The sequence below is a fragment of the Meleagris gallopavo genome, chromosome 19 (assembly GCF_000146605.3).
Source record: "Meleagris gallopavo isolate NT-WF06-2002-E0010 breed Aviagen turkey brand Nicholas breeding stock chromosome 19, Turkey_5.1, whole genome shotgun sequence".
Taxonomy (NCBI): Eukaryota; Metazoa; Chordata; class Aves; order Galliformes; family Phasianidae; genus Meleagris; species Meleagris gallopavo.
The window spans coordinates 8,153,306-8,180,063 of record NC_015029.2 but is presented as its reverse complement, the minus strand read 5'-3'; the positions used below and the strand labels follow the sequence as shown (position 1 = coordinate 8,180,063).

The following is a 26,758-nucleotide window of genomic DNA, read 5'->3' as shown; positions in this document are numbered from 1 at the left end:
TTTTACTTTCCATACTCATAAGCATTCTCATAGTTCATTAATTAGCAATAGATATTGAAGCCATTGATTTAATGAAATCATCACCTTAACATTTTATAAGGTTATATTCCATACGGTGATGTCCCCCTTATCGTTGATAACTTTGGGTAGTTGTGAAGCCTTACTTTGTTTTCATGTTGACCAGAAATTGCTTTGTGCCAATCCTTCCCGTAAGAGCTGACCCAGTGTTTGTTTAAGCTTGGGCAGAGTTGCACAACTTCAACTTAATGTTTTAGATTATTTTTTTTTTCCTTAGGTCCTATGCTTACATATGAAGTATGGAAAGTCTTTACACCAAAGGTTTGAATCTGCAGGGGAAAAAAAAAACAACAAAAAAACCCAAAAACCCCAGCAAAATTCAATTATGGGAAGGATTGGCACAAAGTTATTTGTGGTCAATATCACATTGCAGTGTATGTACTCAGAAAGTTGGCACAGTCAGGAATACCAGTAGCTAAGAGGAATATCAGCTACAGGAATACCAGTAGCTAAGAGACATTTGCAAATGAGGAGTTATTTCAAAAGAAACAAAAAAAAAAGGAAAACTTCTGATTGAAAAATATCAGGGTAGTGTAGCCACTATAATTCAAATGATTTTTCTTCAGAAGAAAGTTTAAAATTGTATTGATTGTGTTTAAATAAAGATTACTTTTCTGAAGAGCAAACAGAATCAGACTGTTTTTTGCTACCTCTGAAAAGGAATTTTTAGGTGCTTATCTAACGGGAGAACGTTAGGATTGATACAGAATTGCTCTGTATATATTAAATATTTTAAATCCTAAATTTAAAAAAAAAAACTGACTTTAGCTGGTCTGGATTCTGTGAGAGTTAATGAATTTGGAAGGGCAATGACATTTCAGTAAAAGCAAGACCTGCAGTTAATTATTAATGGTCAGTGGCATGTATCACCACTGTCAGTGGTATTTTTGTTCATCTGCAGCAGCAGTGAAATACAGTTTAATTCAGACTTGCTGGCATTGGGGGGGTGCTGATTGAGACACTATGGCTATTTTAATATATTTTTTTGTTTTAGTATTTTCTGGAACAGCTTTTGGCCAAGAAAAAACGTAAGTAAAACAAATGCAGTGTTTACCAGAAATGTTACTTGATTGCTGTCAGCTGTATTAGGTGAATAGGTGCAGAATTCCAGTAGAGGCAATACAACAGAGACTATTCAAATCAACTTGTTCTCACAGCAAAACTCACTGATGCATCTCTAATTTCTTTATTTGCTGTCAGTGAAAGAGGTAGAGTCAACTCCTTACCTGCAATGAGTTCTTAACATGATGACAAGATAAATATGGAAAAAAGTGAAGCCTGTGCTCACTATATTTTCTGTAGTGCCTGAAGACAGATATTATGCTGCAGGTTAGAGGAAAGCTCTTATTTAAATGTTTATTTTGTGGTTGTATTCAGCAGTGCTTATTTTGATTCTTCTGTTAACAGTGGTGTGTAAGAAAGGAATCAATCAAAGTGCTCTTGGTGTTTCAGGAAAAGATGAATGTTTATTATTCAGCAGCATTTCATATATATTTGAGATAGATTGTGTATTCATGTATTAAAGCCTGGCTTGTGGTTTTGTGGTGTAATGCATACTTCAATTTACAAAGCATTGAAGAACTTCCTACAGAAGTTTGCTCACATTTACCTTTACTGTAAATTGCCCCATTTATTCCAGAAAGAGCTTTGGTGGTGGGTAAACTATACAAGTGTACTGTTTGGAGCATTAACATTTTAAGGGTTCACTTGGGTTTGTTTTGGCAGTGTCTACGTAAGTGAATTGCAAATGAAAGTAAGAAACTGGAAAGTATAGCTCCATTACCTTCTTATTTTTTTTTATATTTCATATACAGGTATGTCCTTACAGCACCAAAAGTCTTCCGAGTTGGAACGACTGAGAAAGTCGTAGTACAAGCTTTTGGCTATGAGAATGAATTTGCAGTCAGTCTTGCCTTAAGAAGCTTTCCAGATAAGATTGTTGTTTATTCTTCTGGCCACATTTCTTTAAATCCAGAAAACAACTTCCAAAATTCTGTAACTGTAACAGTAAGGAATTATGACTTTTCTTGTTTTTATTGTTGCTTTTTGTTGGAAGTCTTAAGAAAAGATTGTACTGAGTTTACGGTTGTTTAAAATGGGAGGAGAAGCCTACGGCCCTCATTCCTCAAATTGCTTTGTGTAGTTTCTTTTATTTTAGTTTGAAATTGAAATTATATTGGATAAAGTTAGCGTAGAGGAATGAAATCAAAGTTAAATAATTTAATCAAATTATTTAAGAAACATTATCATAATCAATAACATTAAAAATATGAAGAGGAAGGAATAGAGACGTGTTTGGTATGGACAAGAAGCCTCATCTGAGCATTCAGAGTAAGGCAAAATATAACTGAGCTTCATCTTGTTTGGCACTGATAAGCTCCAGAGGGACTGAGATGTAACCATGAACCTTGATGACCTGAGTCACTTGAGACCAAGGGAGCAGGAAGCTCGGCAGGTTTTACTGAAAGCTGACAATAGATTTTTGCTAAACTGTGATCACTAGGGAGGTGTTACTCGAGGTGATGCCTCCCAGGAGCTTCTTCTCATTCTGCTTTCCTGTTCATCCCAATTCATCCCACTTCTTGACAAGAAATAGTGTAGAAAAACTACTTGAAAAATATTATAATATTCTTTAACTGTTCTCTCTCAGCTTCAGCCAACAGACCTAGCTGGCCCAGAGGACTCAGTCAAGTATGTGTATTTGGAAGCTGTTTCTCCACATTTTACCGGTTTAAAAAAAATTCCTGTTTCCTATGAGAATGGATTCCTTTTTATTCACACAGACAAACCAATTTATACTCCAGATCAGTCAGGTAAATAATGCTCATTTCTCCTGGCTGTTATTATTATTTTTTTTTATTAAGCCAATGACATTATTGTCAAGGAATTCAGATATAAGTGTCCTTTAACTCTTGGCCATGTTGTATTGCCATCAGCTACTATTTAATTTTTTAATTAGCAGGATAATACTTTGAAATATTTGATCATATTGTAGAAATTAATAATTTCTCACAATATCCTCTCCTCTGGATCCTTACCTTCTCAATTTTCCTGAGAACGTACTGAAAATAACACACGTTTGCGTAGAAATAGTGATGCCTGAATCCTTGGTTTTGTGTAGATGGAGGCTTTTCTGCTGCAGAAATGGTATGCTGGGATTTTAATGGTAAAAATTATTTCACACTGTGATGATTGAATATGGAAAAGTATTGGTGCAGGATCTTTTATTGCTAGCATGAATAAATATTGTCTGGGCAGCGTACTGACAAAAGATCAAGTGCATTCCATAAGTACTAAAGAAAAAACTCTAATAAAGAAATGAGTTAAAAGTTTTAGGTTTGGATAGGCTTGTTGGTTTTTTTTGTTGTTTTTGTTTGTTTGTTTGTTTGTTTTTTCTTTTGTTTTATTTTGTTTTACTATGAACAGTGGTATGACTGAGATGTGTTGTAATGAATCTTACAGTGAAAGTCAGGGTTTACTCTCTGAACGAAGAACTGCAGCCAGCTCGGCGAGAAACTGTCCTAACTATTGTGGTATGTTGTAATTGAATTTAATTTCTATATGTCATAGATCACAAGAATATGAATCCTAGTTATATAGGAAATTGGTGCTATGGATATACAAGAAAACTGTTAGATAAATGTTTTTGCAGGTAGCCAGGTATCTTTTAGAAGATCTAAGAAGGACTTTGCACTCTTAGATTTTTTTCAATTTTGTGATGTAAAACTGTTACAGAACAGAGAAAAGAAAAAGCACAAATTATCCTTAATATCTAGGGAGACAATTTGTGAGAGAATTTTGATAACTTGATTTTTATACAATTGTTTATTTCTTTTAAGATAGAAAACTTATCAGTAGCTTGTGTACTGTTTTTTTTTTTAGCCTTATTTTTATTTTTATTTTAGCCTTATTTTATTTTTATTTTAGCCTGTTCTTATAGTAACTTTCTAGAAAATGATGCCATGCACAGGTTTCCACTGAGGTCACTGAATTAAGATTTTTCTTTTTGCTCAGAATGATTTCTGCTAATTCTCTTCTTTTGTGATTTCAAGGATCCAGATGGAGTAAAAGTGGATATCATACAAGAAAATGACTTTACTGGAATAGTTTCTTTTCCTGACTTCAAGATTCCTCCTAATCCCAAGTAAATATATTTAATGTTCTTTGAGAACCTTTAGCATAATTCTACCTTTTCTTAAGGGCTGTTGGAGTGTTCTTTGCTGATACACAGAGTGTGTGTAACTTGCAACTCGGTAACTTGTGACATTTCACATATTGTGTTATAATGGTATAGATAGAGAACTTATGACAAAGCATTCTCCTTTTTAGTTGACTTTCACATGAATTTTCATCTGCTGAAGTGAAATTACAGACTACTGCCTTTATTTTCAAAAATATGGAATATCCTCAGTGTAATAAGAGAAAGTGAGAAGATTTAGTGGGTGAAAATATTGATGGTAAAACTGAATGGCAGGTTTATCGAGCTCAGTTATAAAGGAACCCTAGTAAAAACTACAACTTTCTACTCTAGATATAGAAGCACTGTCAAAGATGTACAGATTTCAAGGAAGGGTAATGTTCTCATTTCATACATTCACATAACCAGCATTTTTCCAGTAAGAGCAGCACACAAAATATATGCCTTTACAGTTCTCCCTTTGGTCTTGAGAGGGTGCTGAAGATACACTGAGTTGGCAGAGGGATGCTAGCTTGAAAAGAATGTTTTCTGACCAATTTATTATTCATTAGGAAGTCAGCAATAATCTCAACCCATACACAAAATAATTTTGTATCCCTTTTGAAACTGAATATTTGCTAACAGTAGATGGAATAGTTCTTATTTTGGTGTTATTAAGCCAAAAGATTACAGGAACTGGTTTCCTGTAAGTTATTTAATGTGCTGTAGTTGGAGAGAGAAGGAGCCTAACAGAAGCTTGTATGACCCTTTGGAGCATATTTCTTGGTTACTATCTTTCAAATAAATAGTAGAATCTTCTCAAAAAAGCACTGTACACATGCAAAAAGTCAGTGCCAAGTTTTTCTAAGTGGTTATTAACATGAATTCTTGTTAAGTAGCAATTCTTTCATTTTCAATATATGTATTTTTTAATTTTAAAAATATAGTTTGATTGTTGATTTTGCGTAGGTATGGAATTTGGAAGATTGAAGCAAAGTACAAGAAGAATTTCATAACTTCAGCTGTTGCAAAATTTGAAGTAAAAGAATATGGTAAGGCATGCCTGAAATCTGAATCTTCATTTTTAAGTGCTTTCTCCATGACGTTTCAATATGGCAGCCATGCAATATAGAGTAACAAAACTCACAAATGCTTAAGGCAGCACAGCCTACTTGAACAGCTAGAGGGTGCAATGTAGTGCCAAGTGGCAATATCAACTCAAGATTGTATGAATACAGCTTCCCTAGAAATAGTTGTTCTGCAGTGTGCTGGTCATTTTGACATGGTTGCACTGATACAAAATGTGGAGAGGGCAGAAACAGATAACTTTGGGCTTTATAACTTGTATTGCACTGTGGAAAAGCTGACAGCTGTCAGTGTGTGTAGTGGTATCTTTCTGAGTACCTTTTGGTCATTGTTTAAAAACACTCAAAGTGCCTTTATTTTCTGCTCCTTTTTTCAGCTATGCCAAGCTTTTCCATTGTCATAGAGCCAGAACATAACTTCATTAGTTCTGATAAATTTGAGAACTTCAGGATTGCTGTGAAAGCTAGGTAAGGAAATTTGCCTTCGATTTCTAAAAGGCATATTTTTCTTCTTTACTTCAAGAACGATTTTCTTGTGTTGAGAACCTTCCTCTTTCCCTAGAAATTGTATCATTACAATCCTTTGAGCTCTGCTACTGAATTAAGTGAACCATTTAAAAATTCTTAGGAAGTGATTATTTTTCAGTGTAGACATTTCTTTTCTATTCCTTGCTTAAAAAATCACTCTTCCTAAAAATCATGCTTTATTGCAGCCATTAGGATGGAAGTCTTAAAAACATGTATATGTTGGTTTTTTTTCTCAGCTATTTTTATAATAAAAGGCTTGCAAAGGCTGATGTTTTTCTACGTTTTGGAATAATTGAAGGAACTGAAAGAAGAATGATGCCTCGTGCAATGCTTGTAACTAAGGTAAGAAAAAGCAAGCCTAAATTGTGTAGACTTCACCTGCTTAGTTCAGGACTGATCCAATTCTACTGGGGCTGGGGAGAATGTGTCCCAACTTTTAGTTTGCACTGACAGCTATTTAGTGTCAAATTTTCATTTGTGATCTTTCATCAGCCATATAGAAACATACTTTGCAGTGGAAGTCAGAAACAGCATCTCAAACTGTGTAACTGCAGTCTGGTTCATTTGTTCACTTGAGTTGAAATTTCTGTGAAGTAAATTTTTTGCTGTCTATTATAGAACAAAAGAAATCAAACATAGGATCAATGTAGTAATAGCAATTCACAATCAGAGACTGTTTCTCCTTTTCTCATTTAGTCTGGTCTTTTTTGATTTAGTCATTGAAGAATTATAAATGACATTGTCTTTTCTAAAGGAGGAGAGAGATATCTGTATTTGGCCTGCATGCAGATTTTGGAACATGTGCTATTGATTCTTTAATCATTTATAATTCTAAGGAAGAAAGAATTCTTATTTGTTAAATTCTTCTTTAAAAATGTCCACCTTTGATTTTCTTTGAAAACAGTGAGCAGAAACATGCTGAAAATAGAATTTAGGTATAACTTACCTATCATTTTAGATTATTCACTGTAAATGAATAATTTTTATTTTATTTCCAGATTACAAATGGAGTTGCTGAGATCAATTTTAACAGTAAGAAAGCAGTGAGTTCTTTAGAGTTTCAAAGCCTAGAAGAATTGGATGGGTCATTTTTATACATTGCAGCATCAGTAGCGGAGTCTATGGGTAGGTTGCTTTCTGACTGGTTTCAATTGAAATAAATGGCCTTAAGATGTAATTATTAATTATATTTATATTAATTATAATTATATAATAATTAATAATTATAATATCAATTATATTTATATTATATTTTGTTAGGTGGCCTCAGTGGTGAAGTGGAATTTTCTGGAGTCAAATATGCTGTATCTCCTTACACACTGAGTTTGATTGCTACTCCACTCTTTATAAAGCCTGGACTTCCATTCTTCATTAAGGTTAGTTAAAGGAAGTATTATTGCACATTACAACACGAAACCCATCGTGTTACAGTCTTATTATTTTTTGTGAATATTACTGTAGATCTTAACACGCCTCTGCTTTCCACTGACTGTTGACATTTCTTTAATTTGCTGTTGTAGAAGATTAACCACTTGTTTTCTGCTTGAAAAATGCCATTCTTGAAAGAAATATTTTCTGATGAACAGGTGCAGGTGAAGGATACAGTGGATCACTTTGTTGGAAACATCCCTCTAATTATCACTGCAAAATCCTTTAGTCAACAGATGGATGCGACAGAGTTGATTTCAGAGGGTTCAGAATCCGGGAGAAGAGAAACAAGCATAAATGATGGAACTGCTTTATTTGTTGTTAATATCCCACCAGATAGCAACCTACTGGAGTTTCAAGTGAGTGAAATTCTTTCATTAATTTGTTTCTTAGACTGTTTAATTGCGTATTTTTTCCAGTGTTCAACACATGGTAAGATTTTGCTCTCAACAATTAGTTTACAAACTTAGAGATTGTTCCCAATTGTTGGTTATGAAACCTAAATGCTATAATAAAACATTATTTCTATATTTAAATGTGTTTGAAATAATTCTGAAACAAAATATCCCAGTTAATCACGTAGTTATTTTATAGTACTCAAATGTTTTATTTAATAACTGAATTATGTGAACTAATCTCTGAGAGTGCCCCTTTTGTTATGTAGAGGCATATTACTGACATTTTCTGCTCTACTTATGCACGTGCTTCTATACTACAATTTCTATTTGATTTTGTATTTATAAGTATTTTTGTTAAGAAAACATGAAAGCCTTTAGATGGCTTATTTTATTAATCTCTCTGAATAGAATATTACAAAATGCTTTTAATATTGTGCTTATTTTCTGAAGTGTAGCTTGCTACTTAAACTTCTCAGAAGTCAGGACATGCAGGTCTTATTTCCTTCTCTGCTGCAAAACTTTGTGGACTTTTAATTATCTTTTCAGGTAAAAACTGCTGATCCACACCTTTCAGATGAAAACCAAGCAACCAAAACCTATGAAGCAAGAGTTTATTCATCATTAAGTCAAAGTTATCTTTATATCGACTGGGCTTCAAACCACAAAGTCCTGAATGTAGGGGATTTCATAAGTATTAATGTGTATCCACGAAGTCGATACATTCATAATATACATCACTACAGCTATTTGGTAAGTGATGTTTCCACGTGAAATATTGCATTGTGACTGGATGTATCGTCCTAGGTAAAGGACTTTGACAGTCAGGATCTATCATCACCAGAGAATGCATGCTGCTCACACAACTGTTCAGAATATGCATACTGTCTTCTCCTCTAAAAATGCCAGATCTGTAGTAATAACTTGTTACCAGATTCATGTTTAAATTATATGTTAAAGCTATATTGTTTTGAATTCTTGTCTGACATAGGCTGGAATTAAGAAGTAGTAGTGTTAATCTCAAGAGCTATTTCATGAGCTGAATCATCCAAGGAAAGGAAGACAAAGATGCATAAAGGCAGCAGCTGTTGTTATGGAAAGAGGGAGAGAGCTGCCTTCCCTTGAACAAGACACACTAGTGCGAAATGCATTTTTATGTGTGCTGAATTATACCTAAATGAAAATAATTATTATGCATGAGAGACATTCAACTTCAAATTTGTCTTTTTTTGTTCTCCATCATCTTTTATTACAGATCACATCAAAAGGGAAGATAGTCAGCTTTGGAACTCAGAAGAGAATTAAAGATTTGGAATACGAACATCTGTCTTTTCAGATAACTCAAGAAATGGTTCCTTCAGCACGTCTTATTGTTTACTATATTGTGGGAGAAGAACCTGCTGAGTTAGTAGCTGATTCAGTTTGGCTAAATGTGGAACAGAAGTGTGGGAGTAGTCTTGACGTGAGTAGTAAAATAAGCGCTGAAATTTGTGGGTTTGCATTCATTTTATGATCAGATTTCAACTTGGTATTACACAACTCCTTTTTACACTTCCTTGATGTGTTGAAGTGTCAGCTTTCGGATGCATTTATTTTGAACAATGTACTTTTAAGATTACTGACATTTGTTTCTTGTTTATAGATTAAGTTGCTATCGAGCAAAGAGACGCACAAGCCAGCAGAAGTTGTATCACTTAACATGAAAACACAATTCGATTCCTACGTTGCTCTGTCATCTGTTGACAAGGCAATATATGGAGTAACAGGAAGAGGAAAGGGAGCAATGAAAAAAGTTAAGTAATAGCCAAAAAAGAAAGATAAATTGCTGTTTGTTTTAGGTTCCTATTCAAATCACTGTTACATTTTATGCCTTCAATAAGCCTAAAAATAGAAGAGAAATCTAGAATAAAATCTGTGGGTTTAATTCTGACGGTTCCAAATTATAAAAATAATTCATTTACAAGGTCTTGATTTCCAGTAAAAGTAAATTGTGATTTTAAAACCAGATCTGAACGGTCTCATCAGAAACCTTTGGACTTGGACAAAAATAGGCTGCAGTGTCAGAGAGCCCTGTGGTCAAAGAGGCACAAAGACTATATTTGCCTTTTTATTTTTTCCTATAATCTCTTCAGGTTAATTTTTTATGGCATACTTTTAAAATGTCACGGCAGTTACTAGCATGTTCATTGGATTATAGAGGTTTTCAGTCCTTGTAGAGTTTTCAATACATGTATATGTTAAGTAAACATACATACCACTGAAAAAAAATTCCATTCCTGTTGTAAAATATAGCAGTTCTTTGACACCTTGGAACAGTCAGATACAAAATACAAAAGAGTTTAATAGGAGAATATTTTTAAAAGTTTTAAACAAGCTAGATTGAGTATCAGAACTGTTATAAACACTCTTCTGCCTTGATTCTAATGACTTATTAGCTCAGATGTGTGCCACAAAAGCATGACTGTGTTAGTTCTGGTGGTTGAATTAGTTCAAATTTTTTTAAATGGTATGCTTCAGCGTGTTGTGAAGACATTTTCCAGACTGTTGCCTTTCTGCATGTCTAATTCTCTCATTTATCATTTGAAATATATAATCAGTTCCACATTTTAGTTAGATGCTAATGTATTTATTCCTCAGATAATGCTGAAATTGGAAAAGAGTGACCTTGGATGTGGTGCTGGAGGAGGACAAAACAATGTTGATGTATTCCGAATGGCTGGGCTTACATTTTTAACTAATGCAAACGCTGATGATTCGAATGAAGCAGGTATATTCCCTGGTTTTAAATGTGAAATTATGAATTGCCTTTCCTGAAATATTCTCTTGTGACTCGCTGGAACTTAAAAAATACTTCATAGGAATGTATGTAATACAAAATGGAGTTTTCAGGAAGAAAATCACTATGGTTTGTGGGTTGGTTATTGCAATTGACTTATTTTTAAGAAAACAGAACAATAAATTTAAAATGTCTCCCAAATCTGGCATATGACTTTATGGATATCTTTTTAAGTGGTCTGTGTTATTATCAAAGAGGTCCTGTGTTTTGTACTTACTTGATTTTTTTTTTAAAACAGGTGAAAAGTGCAGTGAAGTTATAAGAACCAAACGGTCTGACTTTGAGGAGCGAGTACTCAAAGAAGGTGTTCAAAAAGTTCTTTAAAATGTATATTTTTGACAAAAGGGCAATGCCAATTACAAATCAAGAAAATGAGTGTTTGTGTAGTAGTTTAAATTATTGTTATTTGTGTAATATAATAGAGAGAGAGACTGACAAAGATGGAACATGGCATTTAGTAGGACCCCACTTATAAAGCCTCTTAAACATCTGCTTGATTTGAAATCAGCAGAATTTGGTACACACTGAAAATGTAGCATATGTGTAGGTTTTTTTGTTTTCTAGAAAGACTGATCTTGAAAACACACAGTGCTACCATACAGCAGCCACCACCTGCCAGTGACCAAGGCTGATAGAACAGCTTTTGTCTTTTAAATCTTATCATACTAAAACTCCTCTAATTCAGAATTGTGATTAAGTGCATTTTAAAAAATACATGTTCGTGTTCCTCCTCAAATCTATACCTCCATAGAAATTCAGCAAATTTTAGAAGTGAGAGTTGCGTGGTTAATTAAAATGTGTTTGAAAATTAAAACTTTATAGTAAGGAAGGGAATTGTTTTATTGCTATTTCAGCATCCAAATATAAACATCTAGAAATTCGAAAATGCTGTATGCATGGAGTAAAAGTATATCCTGTAAGTGAGACTTGCAGTGACAGAGCCCGGCGAATTCAGAGTCATCCAAAGTGCATTTCAGCATTCATAAATTGCTGTGAATTTGCAAACAGACTACGGGAAGAAGAGCCTAATAAGCTCCTAATATTGGCAAGAAAACGTAAGTAGAAGAGCTTTAACTCTTGTGTGGACATGTAGAGAAATACTTCTACTATAGTGTGAATAAATGTAGAGGTGACAACTTCGTTAATCTGATAACCCTCTCTGATTACCTCTCAGGATTTTTTCAGAAGGAATTGTGCCAGTCTCCATAGACCTTGATTTGTGTACCCCTACAGAGGGGTGAGAGAGCAGTTCTTTGTTCTGATAGAACTGCTGGAGAGCTATGTTCAATTCATCCACGTTTAGAACAAGCAAAAATGTGTTGTTCATGTGAAGAGAATGTTAATTTGAATGCTTAACTTGGAATCCTTTGCCTAGGCCTAAAACAGCCAGTGAGTAACATCTCAGGAACGATCAGTGGGAATGTGAAATTTCTTGTCTCCTATTGTCTCCCTATAATTGCTTGTTAACAGGTTAGTCTGTCCAGATACTGAATGGTTGTCCATATGTATAAATAGATGAAATGGAAAAAACAGGCTCTTGATTTGGGTATTCAGGTACTTTTTTTTTTTGTATCAGAGCTAACCTGAGGCAAATAGGCTTATAGAATATATAGTATCACAAAAGGAAGATATAATGATTTTCATGCCTCTAGTGGAAGGCCTTTGTCAAGAGTTCTTTGGTTGTTTATTTTTTACTTATTATTTACTCATCTTCTACAGAATTTGAGGCTCTCTTGGAACTAGATGAGACAGAAGTTCGAAGCTATTTTCCTGAAAGCTGGTTATGGGAAGTTCATCAAGTTTCTCCACGGTACTACTTTTCTCAAGGAAATTACTAACATCATCAGGTTACTTTCTATAAAGTAAATGCTAAAATTGAGATAACTTGTGGAACTTTACACATACTCACAACGTGTGCTAGTATGCAGTTGTAGTCATGCAGGCATGACTATTCCTGTCATGTTCTACATGCAGGAGGTGCTGTCTGACACCTAGACTGAGTCCCTTTTCTGTTCATTTTTTACCTTGCTAACCACCAGTTTCCATGAAGTCAGCTAAAAACAAGCTTATTCAAACAAAACCCAGACTTTCAGTTTCCTAAATGTGCTCTCATCTTGCCTTAGACACTGCAGTTCCTCTGTGCACCTAGTGTTTTTATGTTGATCAGCTGTTGATGTTAGCCAATAGTGAATGTATGAATGTGCTGACTGTAAAAGGAAAACACTTCCAAACACAGGTCAAAGACTTTGTCTGTCACTCTGCCTGATTCGCTGACTACCTGGGAAGTGCAAGGTGTTGGCATTTCTGATAGAGGTAAGTACTGCAACCCCATTAAGGTGTAGCCAAAGAATTAGGTAATTTTTCAGTCTGGATTTTGTAAAACTTCTCAGTTTAGTTCCCATGCATATTCCCAAATGTTCATTTTCTGGTTATGAAAGAGGAAAAGACAACATAAAAATACATATTTTAGGGAAAGGAAATTACTTCATTTCCTGCTATGAGGGTAAAAATGGCAGTGCAAGAGAAAGGTTGGTCTAGCCTAATGACTTGTATTTGATGGAGGCCCATAATAAATAATTAAGAAAGAATATCAAAACATCACAAATAATGAGTGACTCTTCCATAGCAAACCTGCACTGTGACCTGCTATCAATATCTTGGGAACCTGAGGAGAGGAAGAAACAGATTTTCCATTAGATATGGTAGTTTAAACAGAATAGTTTATTTTAGTTTTGGGAATGAGTAGAAGGAGCAAAAGGACTACAATGTCAGCAAGTATATATGAAAGAAATGGACTTGAAAGTGAGTATGTAAAGGAGAGAATATGTGAAGAGCAGGAAGCAAGAGCTTTGGAAAAAACAGGGCTGTTTCAAAGTGTATTTTTAAAAATGATAAATCATCAGTAAAGGTGGCAAGAATGTGGTTTATCAGAAGGGAAGACAAGGTAGCGTGATTTTATGTGTTTCATTTTGTTAGGTATATGTGTTGCTGCACCACTGGAAGTGCAAGTTGTAAAAGACATCTTCCTTAGCATTTATGTTCCTTATTCTGTGGTGCGAGGAGAACAAATTGAATTGAAAGGATCCGTTTATAACCACAGAGCTTCTGCAATTAAGGTAATTTGTCTTCCTGAATTTTATTGAAATATTAACAAATAAACTGGAAAAAAAAAGCACTTCCTCTATGAGTACCTATTATTAACAGATCTCTTGATCAGGTTTCTGTTGTCCTTCAGGAAGAGTTAAGTAATGTCTGCTATACTATGTAACAGTAAAATATGATCATTAATCATTTCATTTCCAGACATTCCACTGACTAAGATGTTGTCATGGGTTTGTGTAGCAAATTTGTCCCATAAAAGTTAAAATACAATTTTTCTACTCCAAATGTTGGGATAAGATATCAAGTAAGTGATGGGATTTTTGGAATAATGTGCTCCAGAGCTAGCAGGTTATTTTGTCCAGGGACGTGATACGAAAGAGCTTCTTTTAATGAAGTGCATTTAAAGTGAGATGCAGAATTATTGAAAAGTATGTAAAGATGTCTGTGATTCCCAGAACATTGCTAAGGAATGTTAGTGTGTCTCTAGTGCAAATAGCAGTAATTCTGCAGTTAGTAACACCAGTAGTACCTGTTCACTGCAGACAGAAATTGAGTATTACAGTAATAGAATACTGTAGTATAGTAATGCTATAATAGTAATACTGAAGTAATAGTATTTCTCTGGTAGTTTGCCTGTTGTGAAGATAAACATTTAAAGTCTTCCAATGTTTCAGTTCTGTGTTAAAATAGCAGTTGGAGATGGAATCTGTTCTTCTGGAGGTTCTGCAACTACTGGAGCAAGGATGCACAATTGTGATTTTAAGAATCTGGATGCTGGTTCTTCATCACCAATTATGTTCAGGATTCTTCCTTTGGAATTAGGGCTTCACACCATCAACTTCACACTGCTGACAACTGGGAGCAGTGAAACCGTAGTTAAAACATTACGTGTAAAGGTAAGAAAAAAAATGATTATTTCTGATTTTCATATTGATTCAATTACAAAAAGAACAAAATATATGAAATCAATATATGAATATTGCTTTATTCATTTATATCATGTAATATCATAGAATGAATTGAGGTGTACGCAGTGGAAAAATGTGTAGCAAGGTATTTGAGTGTGTGCATTTTATACCTTGCATATGAAGATTGTCAGAAATATACATATGTATCTAACTGAATAAGTGAGTAGGACATGAAATTCTAAGCTACTTGGTTCAGATTTTCAAATGCTTAATCCTACTTCACTGAAAGATATTTTTTGGAGGGGAATCTTATACTTTCCTGAGCTTTCATTTAAATCTTACACCTCCTCAAATACTTTTGGGAAATAGACCACTAACTTAAATGTATTGTGGAGCAGTCAAGTAGAACTCAGCTTCACAGAAGGGTGCAGAAGGCAACTAATGTATTTGTATGTGTAACAGTGTTACTGTTCTCTGCTTCTTTCCTCTTAATGCTTACAGCCAGAAGGCATTAAAAAAGAACTTCATGCGGGTTTCACTTTGGATCCACAAGGTGTTTATGGTATGAAAATTGATTCTATGCATCTGTATATATTTTATTTACCTTCTCATGTTCTGGATTCATGCAGTTATAATGCTCAAGGTTCTTGTAATATGAAAAGATTGGCACTCCTCTGTTCTGACATATTCTTTGTTGGACGTGTCCAAGGATGTCTTGTCCTTTCATTGGCTCACAAATCCAGCTCTAAATATCTAGTCTTTGAAAAAATACATTCTTTAGAAATAAACCATTATGTATTTTTAAAAATATGATATAATGCCACTTTTTTCTTAGTGTGCTTGAAAGCGTATTAACAGGTATATTAGTAATGAAGATGGAATGTATTCTCATTTAATCACAGCTGACTTATAAACTCAAAGATATTTTCTCTTATCAGTAAAGACAAAAGTACAATTACAGTGTTTGCATCTGTTCTTTTTTCAACAGTTGGTATTGTTTTCATGTATATTTCTACTTTTCATTGTCATTGTAGTTATTTTTGTTGCTATCTTAGACAGTTGAAACATTTAAATCCAACTGTTTTGCCTGAATTCTCTACTGATTTAGATTTTGCTGTGTTATATATGCATCTTCCTTTGCAGGCTCAATCAAAAGACGACAAGAATTTCGTTATAAAATTCCACTAAACCTGGTCCCTAAAACAAAAATTGATAGAAGTGTCAGTGTAAAAGGTAAATTGTATTGAAGCTTGTGGTATACTATTACTCCATGTTTAAATTTGTCTGCATTTATTCTTAGTTGTTTTTTTGTTTGTTTTTTTTTTTACTTTTCTAGAAAAGGCTTTGCAGATCACCTCATAAAAATGATTGCTTATAAGTCAGTCAGATTCTGCCCTTGGATTCACTTTTCTGATCATTCATCTAAGTCAGTTTTGTTATTATTCTTTCCACAGGACATCTTATGGGTGAAGTAATTGCCACAGTCCTCAGTCCTGAAGGCCTTAGTATTCTTACAAACCTGCCGAAGGGCAGTGCAGAGGCAGAGCTCATGAGTGTTGCCCCAGTATTTTATGTGTTTCACTACTTGGAAGCATCAAACAACTGGCATGTTCTGGGTCCTGAAACCTTAACTTCAAGAACTCAAATGAGGAGGAAGATGAAAGAAGGTAGAAAAATATAACTTCTCTTGCTTCACATTTGTAGATCTTCATGGACTTTGCTGAATAAGAAAGGTAATGCATCTGAGTGAGCAGTTGTAATTTTAATGTCTCTTTTTGTAACTTTCTTTCTGCCTAATATATCCCTTAGGAATTGTCAGCATCTTGTCATTCAGAAATTCTGACTTCTCATACAGCATGTGGAAGAATGGGCAAGCTAGCACATGGTGAGTTGGAAGTCTTTGGATTTGTATGAATGGAAAAGATTTGATTCAGTCCTTTGCTTTCATACTATAGCTAATTTTGTAAAGGGTGATATTTTTAAGTAGGACATGTAGCATCATAGTGAGTTCATATCCTGAAGAGTGGTATTTGAGCCCTATTATAGCATTATTTATGACTAATTACTGCCCATTTGTTAAATTTAAAATTAGTCTCCAATATCTCTTTGAACTGTGGGAGTGTATTACATACCTAAATTGTAAATAATGCAGATTTGTCTAATCTCTAGCAATTTGAGAGTGTCTTCAAATGAAAACAAAAATAATATATTTGATTTCTTTGTCAGGTTGACAGCTTTTGCTTTAAGGATTCTTGGACAAGTTAATCAATATGTAAATCTTGATCAAATTTCTGTTTGTAATACACTTCTGTGGTTCATTGAAAACTGCCAAATGCCAGATGGATCATTCAGTGAATTTTCAGATTATCAACCAGTGAAACTACAGGTATGAAAACTGCATGTTTACTGTGTGTGTAGAGCAAGAACTAAAGTTACAGAAAGTGCAAGATTTTCCAGGCTGCATTTCACCAGAAATCTAATCAGGAGAAGTTTGCCAATTTTACCTCTTTGTAACGTTTTGTAATTTAAAGAACAGCACAACATTACAAATTTTCCTGTCCTCCCACTAAAAGTAACTGTGTGACAATTCTTAATGTTTAGAAAAAATAAATGTGTTGCTTGATTTTACAATATTATAGACCTGGCTTGACAATAAATGTGTTTTTGTCTCTTTTGCTAATGTGCTCTCACCTACAAAAGACCCCACATATTTTCAGGTAAAATCAAATTGATATTTCCTACAGGAATTTCTATTTCTTTCCTCTCCTAAAGCACAAAGAGTTGTAATTATTGAAATTAACTGATACTTCTATTTAATTATATTGAGATATTTTATTTTCTAGGGTACGTTACCCAGAGAAGCTAAAGAAAAATCTTTGTATCTCACAGCATTTTCTGTTATTGGAATTGAAAAATCAATTAAAATGTGCCCTACTCAGGTAAATAACATTTTTATTTCTGCTGCAGTCATGTTCTGGGATTCTGATTTCTTCTGTTTTCTTTAACATTTGTTAAAAAAAATCAGCAGGCTTTTTTACAGTGACAGAGGTTAACATTTAGTTGCTTTCAAAATTGGATGAACAACAATGAAATTCTATATCACTTTATGGTAAACTGTAGAAAATACTAAGTAATCCTATATTATCTTGATAGACGTGTGTAATAGATGTATCTAAATATACACTGTATATGTAAGATATATGTGTATACACACATATATATTATATGTGTAAGCTGTAGTCTGTTTATTTTTTCAGAAAATCCATGATGCTAAAAATAAGGCTGGAGATTATTTGTTGAAAAATGCACAGTCTGCTCAAAGCCCCTTTACGATGGCAATCATTTCATATGCTTTAGCTCTGGTGGATTTGAATCATCAGGCTGCAAGATCGTTGTTCTCTGCTCTGAAGAGGGAAGCATCTGTCATAGGTATTGCTTATTAAATTCTCTCAAACTGTGTATCAGGCTTGATCCCCAAGTAGATTGTTCTGATCATCAGCTTCTAGAATAAATATCATTTATCTTCATGTTTTGTTATATGCAGTCAGAGTGCCTCCTTTTCTTCTTGACCTGCATAGACAACTTGAAACCTTTCTTCTGTACTTGTGTAGGTGACCCTCCTATCTATCGTTTTTGGAAAGATGGTTTTAAAACACCAGACCTACATGCTCCCAGCTCTGTTACTGCACAAATGGTTGAAACTACAGCATATGCATTGCTTACTGCTTTGTTAAGAGGAGACAAGAGCTATGCTAATCCAATCATCAAGTGGTTGTCTGAAGAACAAAGATACGGTGGAGGATTTTACTCAACTCAGGTGAGCTTTTAAATACTTTGTTCCCTTTCCTCAAGTGCCAAAATCTGAGAAACTTTAAGAGGATGCTATCATTAGATGACCCCGCTTGACAATGTCCTGTACATGACACAAGTACTGAATAGCTCTCATGCCATGGTTTTCTTTGTCTCTTGGAAATACGTCTTTTTGTGAAGTTCATTATAAACAGAAATCTGCAAGCTGATTCCACTGACTTGAGATAAGCTGAATGAAAGGAGTCATACCAGGAAGCTGTTTTCCCGAGTCAGTTATAAAGCAGAATATTTCATTCTGTGACATATTTGTTCTTGTTTCCCCAAAAAATGAGATGTAAGAGATATGTAATGTAAGAGGGTTTGCAGGTTTTTTTTTTCCTATGCAAAACCTGTATTAGAATAGAGTGGAATAGTTCAGTTGGACAGGACCCATACAGACCTTTGAGTCCAACTGCCTGAGCAGTTGGATGTCTGAATGCCTCTTGAACACTGACAGATATGGGCCATCAACCGCCTCTCTAGGAAGCCTGTAGTGATCATACTATATAGAACATTCCAGTTCATACAAGACTCCTGATCTTTTCAAATTACTAAGGGAGAAAGAACAAATTGAAAAAAGAAAATGACTGGTGTTTGCTATTTACTGTTTGCTTGCCTTTTCTTTAGTGCTTGCATTTGTTTCTTTAAATTGCACAAACATGCAATTTTGTATAGTTATGAGATTGCTTACCACTTTCTGGAGCGTACTGCCACGCTGCATGAGCTCTGCAGCAGGTAATGGTTACCAACAAGTGTCATCCTGTTTAAGTTGCAGAAAACGAATTGCTTTGTGAAAATGTTTTTGCTTTTATATTTTTGTAAGTAAATCTTTAAAATCATTTGCTGACAGGATACTGTTAATGCTCTTGAGGCCTTGACTGAATATTCCCTTCTTGTCAAACGGCTTCATCTGGACATGGGCGTTAAGGTTGCATACAAAAATCATGGAGACCTTCATGTATTTAAACTGACAGAAGATAATTTTGTGGGAAGAGCTGTGACAGTGAGTGAATGGTATCTCTTCTGAAGAGTCAAAGCAGAATTCTGTATAACTTAAGTAGTTCTATGAACTTTAAAATCAGTACTAAATTAGCTTTTCTCTTCTGATAAACTGGTGTTAATGTGACATAGAAAGTGTTTAAGGAATTTCCTTATTTGCTACATTTAATCATTTAATGTGGTTTTTTTTTTACTATATTACTCATCTCTGCTTGTTCCTCTCAAGTTGTGTTGTTGTGTTGTTTTTGTTTTTTTTTGTAGAAACTGTTTGTGGCCTTAATTTGTATCTGAATATAGACAAGACAAGCAGTTCATCTGGCTTCAGTTATATTCTTTGCTATTATAATTATTTATATTTAATACCAATCCCTTAGGTACCTTTGGATGATGACATATACGTAAGCACAGGCAGCAGCACTGGCATAGCTACAATAAATGTAAGCATGCAACCAGTTTCTTATTGGTATCTCCTGTTTGTTAACATGAATGCTGAGAAAGAAAATGTGGCTTTTCATAAGCTTTTCCACTTGTTGCCCTTACTTCTACACTGAAGGGATGGATGTCATTTTGGCTGTGTTTTGTACTGAGCTGATGTACGACAGCATGTGGGCTAGTATTTACATTCATAAAACAGTCAGGACTTGTTCATACAGTACTTTTAGTCTTCTAAACACCACCAAGCAAGAGTTGTAGTTTTACTACATAAAATCTCATAATCCTCTAACTCCACTGTGTCAATTTTAGCACTTACATGCCATATTTGAGCATTGTTTACTGTTTCTATATTGCCCTATTTGTTTGTTTGTAGGTGAGGACAGTATATAATGTAATGGGTACTTCTGAAGAGTCATGTAACTTTGAATTGAAGATTGCTCCAAAGAGAGACAATGGTAAAGAGTTAATCTGGTTTTAAATATTGCTGATTGGATCAGTGCTCAGGTGGGGGAAACTTGTTTTGTTTGTCAATGTGCTTTTTATTAGGAATGATATTAATGAATTCTTCCACTGGAAAACAAATTGCTAGAAACTTTTTTTTGCCCTTTTTGAATCCATTGTCTTTTTGTGAATGGAAATATTTTTAGTGTATTTATTTATTGCATTTTGACTCATTTGTAGAAGTGCTATTACAATTGAGGCAGTGAGAAATGCACAATTCTAGCAGAAGAAAGAAATATAATAGGAGAGTGGTTTGTGGTAAATTCTGCGAGGTACTGAGACTTGTAATGCAGCTACAACAGGGCGTACAAATGCATTGTGAGCTTTTGCTGTGAAGTACTTTTAACAACTTTAGTACATGATAAATCATTAAGCATTAAAGCTGACATTTTACCCGTATTATAAAATAGTTTGGTGTTATTTATTTGTGACTAGACAATGTGTTCACATGAAAAATAGCTACCAAAAGAGTTTTTAAAATTCTCTTTCAATTATGAGAACAGTTTACAAGACTTTGGGGTTGCTATTTCTGAAGAGTTTTCAAATCACTTGTTTGACTCTACTTGATTTAAAAGGTTACAGAGGAGAAGATGGTGAGCCACTCGGGCACTTAGAGGCTTGTGCAAAGTAAGTACAGCTGGTGGGGGTTAGTTGGGTAGTTTGTTATTATTCCTGCAGTGATCTGCAGAGCCAATATTTTGTTTTAAAATGTTCCATTTAAACTCAGTGCTGGTTCCAAACATCCTGGATTGCTGAACATTCAACACTCCTATTTGCAAAGGAGTAATTCCCATCTGTTCAGGAATTTGAGTTGTGCAAGGAAATAAATTGTGGCTGTATGTATACATAATGAAATTTCTCTAAGAATGTTATAAGGACTTTCTGCTCTTATATTATTTCTTAGTTATTGTTTTCATGTTGCATTAAGTGACATTTATATTCAAATCTTTTTTTTCATTTTTTTTTCCAAGAGAGATTAAAATGTATTTGTCTGCTAATCCTCCCTTGTTAATAATAACATCTGGTCTCCTGATCTTGTTTTCTTCATTTTTCTCTATGCATTTGTGTAAGCAATAATAGAGACAAAGGTCATTATTCTTTGGGAAATAGTTTTTCATTGATTTATATCTGGGTGCTCCAGGAAAATAAGTATTAAGAAAAACTCCTTTAAGTATGAGAACTTTCATAAATCTGAAATGATTCATCCTGAATATATTTCTCTGTGATGGTGTTACGAATGTTGATATAATTTTCCTTGAGATTTTCTGAGGTGGCACATTGAAGATTATTTTTAGTTTCAGTTGTGTTTAAGTAATTTTATTTTTAATATATTTTAGGTACAGGCCCAGCACAAGGGAGCCACAGTCAGGATCTGCTCATGCAGTGATGGACATAAGTTTGGTTAGTGGATTGGTAGCAAATACAGAAGATTTATCTACTGTAAGTATTAAAGAACATCTTCCTTCTGCTGGAGATTTCTCTGACAGAACTGTGATATTTACTCTTCTTCATCGCCCTCTGTAGACTAGCAGTGCAGATTTGCATCACTGTATTTTTGTTGCTGCAAAGTACTTCGAATGCTGGTGAGAATAGTCTACCTAAGTGTAGAGTCTGAATTTTCAGTAGAGTCAGATCACCTTCCTTTAACAGATCAGAAGCCAGACATCTGACTAAAGCTTGTAATACACAGCTCCCTCTGTGATCAGTGGAAAGAGAAAAGTGAATAGAAAACTGGCTGCCATTTGTGTTAGGATGATGTTAATCCACCTCTGGAGATGTCTTATCTGCTAAGTGTAGAGAGCATTCTCCTGGTGTTCACACCTGTCAGGTGCCTAAAGTCTGTGAGATGAATCTCCACTGTAGCATCAGTCCACCTCTTACTGCAAGATAAAGGCACTCTGGGTTATGGGATTTAAATGGGATGCAAGAAATGGACACAAGTATCCCTTTAAAGACAGTTAGCTGTGTAACTCTTTGTTATCTTCATGCAATGTGTAAAAGGATAATTCCCTTTAAAAAAAAAAAAAAGGCAAAAAAGTGAGAGTATAAGCATCATAAGAGGCAATCCAAAAATAGCTTTTTAAGTCTCAAAATTGTGTCAAAGCTACTGATTGAAAGATCTTCAAGGTCATCCAGAAAACTTTATCAATTTTTTTTCTGTTTTTCTTCCCTACAGCTTGCAAGTGGAGTTGATCAGTTGATAGCTGATTATGAGATAAAAGATGGGCATGTTATTCTGCAGATAGACTCTGTATGTTACCTCTATCATAACTGTAAGAACAACTTTAACTCTTTCTGTATTTCCTTTTTACAGCTTCTTCATTCATGTGTCTTTCAAATAGGTGCCAGCTGATCGCTTCCTCTGTGTTGGGTTCCGAATAAGTCAGCTTTTCCATGTTGGAATGCTAAATCCTGGCACATTCACTGTTTATGAGTATCACGCACCTGGTATGTATTCCATGTCTTCAAACTTGTGCTTTTTAGCTCCTTACACCTTTTTTGAAGGCTACATTTTGCCTTCTTCCACAGCTTTCTCATCCTTGTTATTTTAAGCACAGGTAATTTCCGACTCACAGAATTTCAGTGCTCTTTTCCTGGTTTCTCTATATTTGTTTGTTTTATCTTTTTGGATCTTGTAGATAAAAGATGCGCTGTATTTTATAACCCATATGGAAATGAAAAACTTGTGAGGTTGTGTGAAGGAGATGAATGCAAATGCATGGAAGGTAAACTTTTTAAAAGATGTTCTTCTATTTCATTTGATGGGAAAGTGCAGTTTAATGCTTTGGACAAAATTATTTTAAACCACAAGGGAAAATCCTCTTAAGAACACAGCTATCTGTCCTGTAAAGATATACCTTAATTGCATTTAAAACAAAAAACAAAAACAAACAAACAAACAAAAATTATTGTTACACCATGCACTGCCATCATGGCGGTGTTTCTCAGTTAGAGCAGATTATCTGGATGAGGTAGAAGCTCATGATGTTTTTTGGGAAGATACTTGATGACACTGTCTTAACTGTTTGTTTTTATTTTCTCTCTCAATGTAGCTGAGTGTAGCAAAGTACAAGAAAGACTGGATCGGTCAATAACTGCTGGTACCAGGAGAGAAGTTGCATGCCAGAATGATATTGCATATGGTAATATTTGAATTGTTATTACTTATTTCTCATGCCTTTGCTAAAATTTAAGATATTTAATGGGTTAGTGATAGGGCTCAGTGGGTGAGGTTGATGGTTGGACTTAATGATTTTGGAGGTCTTTTCCAATCTAGATGATTCTATGTACTTAGGGGTTAGGAGAAGTTGTGGATCATCAGATAAGAGCCAAACAGTGTACAGCTGTAGTCATAATTTTACCAGAATTTAACATCTAGGGATGCTGTATTTTCTGCCTGAGCATCTGTATGACATTTAGAACAGACTGCAGGAAAAAGGAATAAAAACCTTTATTTTGTGTTGTTTTGCAGTTTACAAAGTGAACATCTTATCTCGCAGTGAAGAAGGTTACTTTGTAAAGTATTCTGCAACTATTCTCGATTTATATAAAAGAGGTGAGTGTCCTATTTCTAATGCATGTAACTTAGAGCAAATGCTGTTTGGTTGATACTGCTGAAACAGATGACAAAAATCAAGAGTCAAACCTAGTCATTTCAGGAGAGTAAAAAACCCTAGCCTCAAATACAGACTTTGAACATTCTTGTCCTAAGAAGGGCAGTGTTTGCATGATGTTTTTAGAAAGTTTTTCTTTATTATAGCTGTTAACAGTCCTAAACTATAATCAGTTAAACATCTCTTAAGAGATAAAACAAGATGGACATATTCCTGTTGTTTCCCACCCATTTTTTGTCTGAGTTTAATCAATTGGTTATATAAATTGTTATAATGAATAGGAAATTATTTAATTTGTACAAGGTTTATTTACCATTCTATTTCATTTAGCAATAATTTGCAGGAAACATGTTTTATATCAACAAATTTTCCTGTTATATAGCAAGTGGCAAATAGCTCACTATCCCATGCCATAGGACACGTCAGTGTTTTCTAATACATGTGTGATGGGAAATTCTTCTTATGTACTTTTCAATTTTTCAATTCTACTTCAGGACAGGCTTTTGCTCAAAAAAATAATGAAATTACCTTTGTTAAAAAGAAGACCTGTACTGATGTTGAGCTGAGCCCTGGAATGCAATATCTGATCATGGGAAAAGAAGCCTTAAAGATAAACATTGGTTACAGTTTCAGGTAAGAATCTTCCATCAGAATGTGCTGTGCTGTCAGGTGGCAAGTTTCTGTATGTAATAAACACATAGTGCATAATGTGTTTTTTTTAAGTATCACTTCAAACAGCAGTCAGTCACCCAATGTGTTTTCAGATGTGTAAATTTAAAATAGGGTTATGAACATAAAGCAAGCTATTTCTTACTGTATTTCTTTTTCTATCTGATGGTTTTCTCCCCAGATCTTACTTTAAAATATGAGCATCTTGTGTTGTTGATTTTTTTATTTTATTTATTTATTTTTTTAGATTCCAGTATCCTTTGGACTCCAGCACTTGGATTGAATGGTGGCCTTCAAATCCAGCATGTACATTTTGTCAGGAGTTTTTAAACAGAATGGAAGATTTTGTTGAAGATCTCATCATCAGTGGCTGTTGATCTACGTGGAGAATTTTTAAATTAAAAATACAGATCACATCTCATTTAAGAAATCCTCAGTTGTTTAGTAATTCTTCTAGAACTTAACTGTCATGATTATTACCTTGGAAAAAACTCTTGGCTTGTATTTCATAGCCATTTTCTTATTACCTGGTAATTTTCAAAGTATGTTTTTTAAGCTTGGATGGGAGAATAATGCAGAAGACTTCAAAGACATTTGAAGTCAGATGAACTGAAAAGGAATGATTGTAAAAATAACATGGAAAAGACTGTCTTTTGCCAGTAGCAAAAATGCCTTAACACTGAAACCCAATGTCTTGTAAAAACAACCCTGCCTTCAGCACACACACTAAAAAGGAAAAATAAAATGGCTTATGAAATAATTTTGCTAAAACTTTAATTTTCAGTTTCTTAGCCTTGCAGATGACAGAATCTTGCTTTTTTTTCTGTTTGGTAGTATCCAGGCACTTAACATTTTTCATTCAACATTTGGACAGAGTAACAGATGTTTAAATTAAACAATGCTGAAGGTTTACTAAGTTAAGAAATTACAGATTGTTCTAGTCTGTTTATTTTAACAATGCATTGAAACACTGCAGTGTATTTCAGACAAACAGCTCCCACTCCCTGCAACAGAAAGAAGCCATTTTGGAAACCTACTGTTCATATTCAATAGGCAGAAGCTATTAGAAGCTCTTCACTTTTTGTAGCTAAACAAACTGAATTTATCATGCTGAAAAACTGTCAGTATGGCCTTCAGTATCCTGGCAATGTTTCAGTTATCAACTTATAATTGCTTGCGTTGAAGATAGTTACTTGCAAATTATTTTGCTGTAACATGAGAAAGTCCCCTTAAAATAATGCAAACTTTGTTAGTCTAGTGACTGAAAAATGGCAGTGTTAAATTAAGGCTAAAAAGAGACTAGTCATGCTATTACAATGAAAAGTCAAGCATGTGGTACAGGGGAATCTCACTGTGAGAGAGCTTGGATCTAGGGGTTCCCCTTGCTGCTGATGAGCTAAGAATTTCAGTCATCATCTGGTTTGGTAAGTCCTCTCCAGAGAGGTTGTTACATGAGATATTAGAACCAACTTTGAATATTCTTGTATGTGTTGGCTTATTTTTTTCCCTGATGGCTTATTTTTTTCCCGGGTAGTGTTGGTATGTCATCCATGTATGTAGAGAAAATAGAACATTTTAAAACTTGTACTATATTTCTCACAGCTTCTGTTTTATGAAGACCAAATTTTGGATATTAACCCTGCAGTCTTGGTTAAAAATTGTTTGAACAATTATGATATTAAGTAACAACACTATAACTTCTATTACAGTAATATGTAAAACTCCTGTGGAATTTGTTAGCATTCATAATGAAGCAGAGCTCTGTGTTAATTTAAGGACTGCCCAGCTATGTCCAAGGCACTGAATCATGCATAATATCTCGTTTTCCAGGTAGGTAGAGCTGTTTAACCTTAGTTTTTCACCATGCTGCTTTAGTTTTGAAAGTCCTTTTGCTAGGAAACATTACTCCCCTTTTGTTTAGGCATCCATGTATATTAAACCACACAGCTTTTGAAGTGTTCCCAGTTTGCCACTGTGATAGAAACAGTAGAGGGAGTGCAAGAACACAGTTTTTGTGCAGCTCCTACAAACATCAGTGCTTTACTCCCTCACTCCCTGAAAAAAAAGAAATACAGAAGTTTTACAGAATTTTAACAGAAATTTTTCAAATGTCCAACTACTGAAAATGCTCTACTCATTTCCTAGTGAATGAAA

At 34.4% G+C, this 26,758-nt stretch overlaps 1 protein-coding gene across 1 annotated transcript; it reads left to right on the top strand.

Moving 5' to 3' along the window:
* Window positions 1-965: 965 nt before the first annotated feature.
* Window positions 966-26,191, top strand: C5 (complement C5). The gene is made up of 41 exons (XM_003207866.3): window positions 966-1,106; window positions 1,893-2,085; window positions 2,729-2,891; window positions 3,541-3,611; window positions 4,131-4,222; window positions 5,225-5,307; window positions 5,718-5,808; window positions 6,105-6,210; window positions 6,867-6,993; window positions 7,129-7,244; window positions 7,455-7,655; window positions 8,241-8,444; window positions 8,947-9,153; window positions 9,334-9,483; window positions 10,329-10,458; window positions 10,766-10,831; window positions 11,382-11,582; window positions 12,247-12,337; window positions 12,764-12,840; window positions 13,504-13,643; window positions 14,304-14,525; window positions 15,039-15,099; window positions 15,681-15,770; window positions 15,992-16,204; window positions 16,347-16,422; window positions 16,764-16,923; window positions 17,381-17,476; window positions 17,795-17,966; window positions 18,149-18,354; window positions 19,237-19,389; window positions 19,760-19,822; window positions 20,194-20,275; window positions 20,897-20,948; window positions 21,659-21,761; window positions 22,498-22,572; window positions 22,664-22,769; window positions 22,961-23,047; window positions 23,375-23,464; window positions 23,794-23,877; window positions 24,430-24,568; window positions 24,852-26,191. The coding sequence occupies exons 1-41, from the start codon at window positions 1,042-1,044 to the stop codon at window positions 24,979-24,981; spliced, it is 5,034 nt and encodes a 1,677-aa protein (XP_003207914.2). The 5' UTR covers window positions 966-1,041; the 3' UTR covers window positions 24,982-26,191.
* Window positions 26,192-26,758: the final 567 nt, after the last annotated feature.